The sequence below is a fragment of the Botrytis porri genome (assembly GCF_014898465.1).
Source record: "Botrytis porri strain MUCL 3234 chromosome Unknown BPOR_002, whole genome shotgun sequence".
Classification (NCBI taxonomy): Eukaryota; Fungi; Ascomycota; class Leotiomycetes; order Helotiales; family Sclerotiniaceae; genus Botrytis; species Botrytis porri.
Genome location: NW_024066076.1, coordinates 59,323 through 69,916, shown reverse-complemented (window position 1 = coordinate 69,916; position 10,594 = coordinate 59,323). Strand labels below are relative to the sequence as shown.

The 10,594-nt window shown below is 25.1% G+C and overlaps 1 protein-coding gene across 1 annotated transcript; it reads right to left on the bottom strand.

Moving 5' to 3' along the window:
- Window positions 1-2,971: 2,971 nt before the first annotated feature.
- EAF01_001114 (uncharacterized protein) lies at window positions 2,972-4,906 on the bottom strand (the record flags this gene model as incomplete). Its single annotated transcript, XM_038909364.1, has 4 exons — window positions 2,972-4,290; window positions 4,357-4,428; window positions 4,491-4,765; window positions 4,855-4,906. The coding sequence occupies 4 exons, from the start codon at window positions 4,904-4,906 to the stop codon at window positions 3,250-3,252; spliced, it is 1,440 nt and encodes a 479-aa protein (XP_038774176.1). The 3' UTR covers window positions 2,972-3,249.
- Between the last annotated feature and the right edge of the window lie 5,688 nt (window positions 4,907-10,594).

Here is a 10,594-nt window from a genome sequence, read left to right as displayed (position 1 = left end):
GCCTCAGGCAACTACAGATCATATAGTTGGCGCCGTGACATTAACATACTTATAATTATTAAGAAAGATCGAGAATTTATAAACAAAATTATTATCTTAATCATTATATTTATTAGCTTTATTATAAAGTTTTATAAGATTATTCAAAAGCTAATTGATATTTATAGATCTTTATAATTAAGAAAATAAAGTTTCTTAAATAATATTACTACCTTTTAGATTGTTTCCTCCTTTACTTTTATAATATCGATTCTAATGTAGAATATTATTTCTTCTACTTTATTATTTCCTTTTCCTCTACTTATATTATTATTATTATCAAATAAATTATTAATTAGTTATTCAGCTTACTATTATAAAACTATATTGTTATCAAACTAATAGGATATTCATACCTTTATTAAAGTTGATTTTGATTACTATTAATTAAGATTTTGAAGATTAAATTAAGGATATAATTATAATGATATTAGAATAATATTAATATTAAATTGTTGAATAAATTACATAGGTATTAGTTTTATTGGATTATAATATTATTTTATAAATAATAAATTAATTATAATTACTTATTGAAAAAGATTAATAATATAATCTTAAATTATTAATATTTGTTATGATAATAATAATTTTAATAAAAAAAGAATATTTAATTTGTTCTTCTTAATTTCTTTATCTTTATTATTATATTGATATAGATTAATATTTAATAATTCAAATGTAGTACTTAGAAGTTATAGAAATCTATCTTGATTATAAATAATCGATCTAATTAAATCTTTTATTTTAATTATTTCGGGAATAATTAATAATATTTTCAATCCTTTTATAATTCTCTTAAGTATACTTAGTAATCAAAACTTAAACTCTTTTTCCTTAAAAATATTTATAATTTTAGGATTTAATTATTATTGGAATATAATATATTCTATATTGATTAATACCTTATTAATCATTCATTTTAAATAAATAATATACTTTATAATGAATAGTTCATATATATAAAGTTTATATTATAATTTATATAATAATCACATTTTAGTAAATAGAAAATACTTTAATTTAAAATCTTTAAAACTTATAATATAATTTAATTCTAATTCCTTATTATAGAAGTTATTGTATTTGTATTTACATAATTCGAATTTATAGAAATCTCATATTTCCTTTTCATTTATATAATCAATATTGAAAGGATAACTTAATCTTTCCATTTATTTATTATTGATTTATAATTATTAGACATAATTTCTAATAGAATTAAAGACTTGATAGTAAATCTAATAGATTTGATATTATCAAATTGTTTTAGGGCTAAATACTTAACATTTTTAGTATAATATTTTCAAGATATGAGAGAGTTTGTAAACAATCCTATTATATTTAATGGATAATAAGTAAATAATGAGATATTAATTCTATTGAAATTTAGTAAAATTATATTTGAAGAATATAATACTAAACTTAAACTGAATACTACTAATTCTCGCTCTTTAATATATATTATAATGAAGAATAAGATAGAAATTAAAGTTAGTATAAAAATTGTTATTATATTATCAATCATTCTTATTTATATAAAGGTAAATATCAAATTATATTGAAATAATATAAAAGTTTGTGTCTCTTTAAGAAATACTAATCTTAATTTAAATTATACATTATAATTGAAATTAAGATGTTAGACTCCTAATTTATAATATTACTAATTAATATTGATATTATTATGAGGATAATAAAGTCAATATAATATTATAATTTACATTATTGTTTATATTGCTTGAGGTTCTAAAAGCTAAAACTATGAGACGTATTATTATAGTGTCGAAAGATGCTAGCGTCAATGCTAGCGTAGTCACATGATCCCTATCTGTCGGAATACGTAACTAACGGCGTGACATTATATATCACGCTTTACCTTACATACATATTTCGTATGTATATAAGGGTAGTACACATATATAGATATAGCAATTCCCTCTTCGTACAAAGAGGGTAGACAGAAATAAACAACCCTTTTACCTATACATATTGTATATACACACCTTACCAAGTCTGCCCAACACTATCCCAACAGACTGATTCGTAATAATAATATTAATTCAAACTTATATTGAAAATTTAAAGAAAATAAAGGAAATAATAATCTCAAATACAAAAAGAAAAGTAACAAATTGAAATAATTAAATAAGAGTATCAAATTAATTAATAAAACTTCAAAGGAAATTCATAAAAAGATTAAAATAATATATTTAATCTCATCAAATATTCTAACGATTTAGAAATTATTATTAAAAACCTTTCCTTAAATAAAAAACAATTAATAATAACAATATTAAAGATAATAATTTGTTTAATCAAAATAAATATAAACCTTACTAAAAGTACTATATTAATTAAGAATATTAAAAAAAACGGTTAATTTCTATTTCAAAATATTAAAGAATATCAAAATAACTCTTTATAGTTTAAATACTTGAATAAAAAATGATTTTAAAACTAGTTGTAAAAATATTATTAAAATCAAATTGAATCTTAAGATAAAGAAAATTAATTAAAGGAAATTGATTTAATAATTCATTAAGAAAAAAATCGAAACAAAATATAAAAACATAATTAGAAAGATATCGATCGTTTCTAAATTGAATAAAAAATTACACATAAAAAGAAACCTCAAAAGATAATAAAATAAGAGATATAAGAATAATATAAGAAATGAGGAAAAAAGATAGTGTAGGAAATGATATAAAGAATGGAAAAGGGGGTGGCACAGGATAAAGCACTGGATACAGAGGGTGTAGAAATAGTGGGACAAGATTTGCCATCTGAAGTTTCCTAGAAACAAGCCTATAGACTTTTCTGATTAGGTCATTCACCGTATACAAGTTGGTTGTGCTTAATTTTACATGGTCACATTACGATTGTAAACGCCCATTTAGAGTGATTGTTGGTTCGAGAAGGATACGGAAGACGTAGCACCCACAGTATTCGTAGGTCCTAAATGTCTATATTGTATTCTATCTAAAGAGCTAGCTAAGTACAGGAGATTGTAGGTCTTATATAGACGCTACAAGAGCTAGTCTCTTCTGCTTTCGCTTGAGGCTACTGTATCCCACATTCGCTAAAGACTTCAATACAGTAGCTAATGAATTGAAGCTATTCACTAGATCCTAATGATCAGTGTCCATACAGTGATGCATAGTTTCATTCAAACGAAGACTACCTTCAACACTAAACAAATGATATTCCCTACATAGACGCAGGCTTTACTCCCCTCAACGATATGCTAGCCCGTACCCTCGCTCCATCACCAATATCAAAATTATCCTGTAGTGTCATATCCGGAGCCCCTTGTAGATCCTCAAAAGGTATTTCCACAGCACCAACTTCCGACTCTCCATTCATACATACAATCCGCAAATTTCCATCGGTTATATCTGTGGCAGTGACTGGAATTCGGAAGTGCTGATCAAAGGTCGGATTGTTAATGTCTGTACCGGGTGCATCTGTCTGTACAGCTGTCTGGAAACGTTGTTTACTTCCCCACCTCACAACTACACTTGGTTTTAAAGTTTCTCGCTGGCCTTTGATGTCGAAAGCACCTGCGACAAGTACATTGAGGATTCCGCACATGAGACCATCACCACTATGATTAGATGCCGAGAAGCTATTGCTATCCTCAGAAGTGAATTGGAAGAACTCGCATGATAGCGCGACTTTACTGTCGCTCTCCGACCCCTGATGCAACATTGCGAGCTCTTGCTTACCACCAGCCACAAGCATCTCCCTGACTGTGGTAACAGCTACACCGACCTCATCATCAGAATTCAGGTCGTGATCGGATACAACGACTTTGATGCGTTGATCAAAATCTGATACCACGAAATCATGTGTCTCGCCCCATGCCGGAGTTGTAGTATTATCCTTAGTCGTCGTCCTCCATGGTGCTTCGGCGCCAACTTCAATCTCAGCATAGCAATCCGGACTCGCCCTTGTCAACTTAGAAAATAACTTCTTCGTCTTGGACTGTGACTCCTCCGCAAATCCCCATGCTTTTTCTGCGGTGATTCGAACGATTCCTAATGGTTGATGGTACGTCTTGAAATAATCATTATTTGCGTCAAGTTTGACCATGATACGGTTGGGCAAAACGACCACACTGTTAATTATGCCAATTAACACCTTGCGAACGGCGTCGTCAATGAGGGACAGGTCAGCGATGTTAGCGGCGCCTGTGAAATTTAATTTGAGTTCGGGTGGGTTTATGAAGGATATTTGAGTGGCACCAATCTAAGGGGTGATTTAGTACGAGAAACTTAACTGTTCGGCTTTGAAGTGCTACGGTGAGCCACTTACTAATGGAATAATATTCGTAAGAGGACACAGTAGGATGGAGAGTCTGCCGTTTAATAAAACCTCTTTAACTCCCTATTGAACGATAAGTCATTATATGTAACTAGTGAATGTGTCGGTGACTTGTCAAAACTTACAACTTTGGGCATCATATTTCCATCCAATTCAATGTCACACCGGCCATTCCAATTTACATTCAAATCGAGCTTAATACCATCGTGAGCGGTCTTTGTAACCTTGACATCAGAAAAGACGATTGGTGTGGCGCCAAGCTCAATCTTGGTGAAATGTAGGGTCGCCAGCGGACCAGGGAGCATGGTTTTAAACATGGGTTCGACGATGTCCTTAATCATTTTGCTGCCGGCAACCTCGATGTTGGGCCATAGCTGTGCGACGATATCGTTTAGGAAGCCTACTCAATTATATGGTTGGTCAATTTTAATTGCTGTAATCCTCTATCGAGTTCATGGTTAGTATTATTCAGAGCCATTGTGAACATACCGGCAGACTCTCCACCACCTTCAGTCGTCAATTTTTCGATGAGTGCGGACATTTTAGCGCAAGAACTTAAAGATCTACCAACTTTGGCTTTAAGATCGAGATGATGATTGAATCTGGAAGTTCCTCGTGGTGAAATCAAATTCTTTTGTCGACGAGATCCAAGATCGTGAGTATATATCGTGGAGGAGAATTTATCGTGGTCAATTTGCGGGGCAATCATGATAGTCGTCCGTAGCCATTCGCCATGACATCAACGTGCACCACGTCAGTTGTTGTGGCCACGTCGTGTGGGGCAGATCCAATGGGAACCAAGCCAAGCTATTCGCCAAGACTTAAATCAGGACAGCAATCAGGTAAATAATTACTAACTGAAGCTTAAGACTTAAGCATACATCATGAGTACGAAGAACAGGCTTCATGAGACCGTGCCTCTCGTGGTGCATAGTATGAACAGGGGGACTTCGACTGGATAATTTGTTTGATTTAAAGATTTCTATATTCAGGAAATACTATTATAAAATATTCATATTAATTGAAATAAATATGATTATCCCTTGAATTATACTTTTAAATGTAATTAGATGTTATTATTAAATAAATCTCAATAATCTTCTTGACTTATGTTAAGGTTTATATAATATAATAATTAATAACTTTAAGGAACCTAAGTATTAGAGAAATGTACTTTTGAAATAGAATAATATTTCATTTAAAACATATATCAAGAAGAACCCTAATATAAATCTCTAAGAAATATTCAATATAATATTTACAGATCTTTGTTTTCTTTAGTATATTATTCCTATAAGAAATATTCAATATAATAATTACAGATCTTTATTTTCTTTAGTATATTATTCCTATAATAATATATAACTTCTAATCATATTATATTAAGATTTTATTTATATACAATAGTATCTCGAAATATTATAATACAATTTACAATTCTGATCTTAATATCACTAATCTCATCAACTATTTTAAACAAACTATTAATTCTTACTAAAAGATATTCTTAAAACGGAACATATTAATAATCAAGACTTTTCTTATAAATCGATATTTCTACAATAATAACTCTTCAAGCTCTTCTTTTCGAAAACTCTATAAACATAATAGAAAAAAATCCTTTATTATATTATTAAATAAGAATAAGAATAAATACTACTTTTCTAATTATAAGAAAAAAGACTACAAATATTATAAATACAATAAAAAAAAAGATTAATTTAAATTAAATTACCATATTAAATATAACAATCTTAATAATAAGAACTTTAAGAAACAATATATTTAATTTATTATAGTTATTAAGCAAAACAATAATTAAAAAGATAATGATAATAATAAGAATCGTTTTATTAATTAATATTTCATTAATAATAACAATATTAAAGAATTTTCTAAAATATTCTTTATATTAATAAATACTTTTAATAATTTTTCGGTAATAATTATTCTCAATAATTTAATAAATACTTATTTATTAATAGTCAAGATATATACTATAAATAACGGAAGATATTATATAAATAAATTCTTTAGAATTATAACTAATATAGGTATAGTTTGAAAATGTATTATTAAATATGATTGATATTTAGTATAAAAGAAGATTAATAATGTTAAGTATAATTAGTTTATTACTAATTAGATAATAATTTAATATAATATTATTGAGATCACTTGGGGGGGGGGGGGGGTCGTTAACTCGAATCATCATATATAGTACTGTATAGTCTATATAGTCTATATAAAATAAATAATATAAATTGAAATGATTTAGAATAAGATATAATTCTTCTTATTATATATATAATGAAAAGAATCATATGATTTGCTTAAGTATATAATTATATATTTCAATATAAACAGAATTTTCATTTTTAATGAAAATTCGGAATATATAATATAAAGAGTGAATTATACTAGCTAAGTCTTTTAAAATCTAAAACCAATCTAACTAAAGATTCTCCTTCTCCTTCGTTTTATAATCAAATTAAAGAAAGCAGGAAAAGAATAAATCGAATTGAAAATTATATATAAATAAGGAAAAGTTTTATCTATTAAAATAGAATAATTGAAAGAAGGAAAAGATATTAAATTAATTTGATTAAACAAAGTATTGAAATTTAATTGATTTTGAAAAAACTAAGAATAAAAGGGAAGGTTTAATTATTATATAAGGATAAATAGAAATAAGTTATTTTTCTACTTTTTTGTAAAACTTGAAATATAAATAATTGAATTCTTTTTGATAAGGGAATAGCGGTTTGAAGCTTGTAAGGCTTTAATTCAGTATATTTTTTTAAGAGTACAAATAAAGGTCGAATTCTTATAGAATTTTTAAAGCTATTTTATTAAATAGCTATTTATATTGTAATAGACTCTTCAATTTTATAACCTTTTTCCTTTGCTCTTTTGATTCGAATGAATTAGGTTTATTGAAGATAATAGACAGGCCTTTTTTTTTCTGACTTAATAGTTGCATGAAGAAGAGTGTTTCGTACTATAAGGTAGAGAAGGAGGGTCTAATAAAAGGGTTCTAATGAAAAGGGGGCGGCGGAGCAGTTCTTTTTGTTCGAAGGGAGGGAAGGGGGCTTCGAATTCGAAAAAGCATGTTGGACTTTAAGCAGGATATGGTGGATGTAGATTGAACTATCGATTCATTGAATTCTATAAATATAATAATCTAATTTATAAATCAATTAATCCATTCAATCCTAAAGAAATCAACTATAATTAGAGATTCCTTTTTAGTATATTAATCGAAAAAAAAAATATAAAGAATATAGTATTCTAGTTTTTAATATAAATTATATATAAATATAATCTAATACAATCTTATTCATCTTTTTAAAGAATATCTTATCAAATAGCCTAAAGCACCTTTTTCATTTTTATATAAATATCTTTATGTAAAACCTTAAAAAGTAATCTAATTTATAAATACCTTCAAAGAAGGTAAACACTAATTAGTATTGAAATCACTTAAAAAGAAAAGAATCATCAACTCGAATTATTATATGCAGTACTGTATAGCCTATATAAAATGAATAATATAAATTGAGATAATCTAGAATAAGGTATGATTCTTCTCATTATATATATAGTGGAAAGAATCATATGATTCGCTTAAGCACGTGATCATACGTTCCGACAAATATTAAAACAATTATTCCTATTAATTCCTTCTGAATGAAATTTTTATCCGATATTATAAAATAGAATATAATAAAAATAAATATTTTATTTCTATTTGGCTTCATAGATATGAATAGATTCAAATTTAAATATAACAATCTTAATAATATTATTATTATATCTAAAGACATTTAACATGGTTTAACATCGAGTGGCTCATATCACCGAGTGGCTTATTTAAAAATATACTAAAATTAGGCTTTTTCTAATATTCATATTTTGATAACTAAATACTATTTTTGAGAAAGAAAAAGATATTAGATATTAATAAAAATTAGCTTTTTATAAATCTAGTTTATTTTATAAATATCTCTATCATATTCTAAAAAAGTAGAAATTATTACGATTTTTGTTACTAAAAAGTTTTTTTTATAATAACTAGTATAATAATTCGAATTTTTGATAAATAACTAGATTTTTATAATATTTATATAACTAAATTTTAGTATTTTCAAATCTTTTCAAATTTTATTAATAAATAAAGAAAGTATATTACGAATCGGCCTTAATCGTAACTACGATCGCTTATATACGCATATATATATATATACGATTACATATATATAACTAATATATAAGTACATTTTATAAACGCTTTACTCTCGATTTTATAATTATAGATTCTAAGAATAGATTATATTCTGTTTTTATAGTTCTTTTATAACAAATTGTTATATTATTTATAACTTATTATATAATTATATAATTATTTAATGATTAGTTAAATAATACTACTTTATAATTTAATATTTTCTTGAATGAATTATATAAATTCGATATTACTTATAAAAAGAAGATCTATTTCAAGTAATTTTCAATAAAGATATATTCTTCTAAACATCTGAATTATAAGTATTATTATTTATATCTATATATATAAACCTCAATATTAATTCATTTACATTAATATCTAACATATATCAATCTCTAATCAATTAATTTATTTAATATAAACAGAAACAATCTTATGAAAATAATATTAACGTTACTTCAAGCTTTAATATTGATATTAATAAAAAGAAAAAGGATAAAAAAAGAAAAATTATTTATTAACCTCAAAACAATATTACTATAATTGAAATACAAGTATACTAACTTATAAAACAAATATAAACACTTCAATTTTTATAAGAATAAATTGTTTGATTTTAAGTAGAAATTAATAATGCTCAAAACATTATTAATTTATCTTATACTCTCTTAAAGTAATCTTATATAACTCTCCTTATAAAGTATAATGTCTATCTTTATCTTATTTATATTCCAACTTTATTTAGAGTATATAATAATTAGCTATACATATAACGAATGAATTTCCTATATCATTTTATTTTAGTGAATCTAAAGTCTCATATATATTCCAAAATTTATTTCACTTTTGAAATTATAATCTAATAAATGTTAATAACTTTAATGTTATTAATACTTTTGATTCTTTTAATACTTTATTAAACAAATTCAATTGTACCTCAATTCCACCTCGTTCTTAAACACTTAAGTTTTCTTTTATTAAAAAAACCCTTTTATATAAGCAAAACAAGTATATTTAATAAAAAAGTATTTTCTATTAAATACACACCTGTTTACTTAATTTATATTAAAACATTTAAGATCGAAAAGAATCTATTCTAATTGTTATATTCATTTCTATTAACTATAAGAACAATAATAATAATAAAGATTTAAATAAAATAATTAATAATCAATATTTTGAAAATCGTTTAAAAAAAGCAAAAGCTTTTAATGATATTTTCCATTTAATAACAATATATTTAACCTTTTAAAATGTTTTATAAAATATCGATAAAGAAAATAATGATATTTGTTGGGACAGGGATCATGTGACTACGCTAGCGTTGACGCTAGCGTCTTCTGACACTACAGCAATACGTTTCGTAGTCCTAGCTTTTAGAACCTCAAGCAATATAACAATAATATGAACTATAATACTATATTGACTTTACCATCCCTATAATAATACTAATATTGATTAATGATATCACAAATCAAAAGCCTAATACCTTAATTTTAATTACAACATATGATTTGAACTAATGTTGATATTTCTTTAAAAAAATATAAACTCTTATATCATTTCAATCTAATTTGATATTTACTTTTATATAAATAAAAGTAATTGGTAATATAACAATAACTTTTATACTAACTTTAATCTATATTTTATTCTTTATTATAATGTATATTAAAGAATAAGAATTAATAATATTTAGTTTAAGTTTAGTATTATATTCTTCAAACTCAAACTTTATTATATCTTAATAAAATTAATATTCTATTATCTATTTATTATTTGTTAAATATAGTAGGATTATTTGTAGATTCTTTTATATCTTAAAAGTGTTATATTGAAAATATCGAGTATTTAGTTCTAGAACAACTTGATAATATCAAATCCATTAAATCTGCTATCAAATCTCTAATTTTATTAGACATTATACTTAATGATTATAAATTTATAGTAAATAGATGAAAAGATTATCCTTTCGATATTAATTATATGAATAAAAGGGAA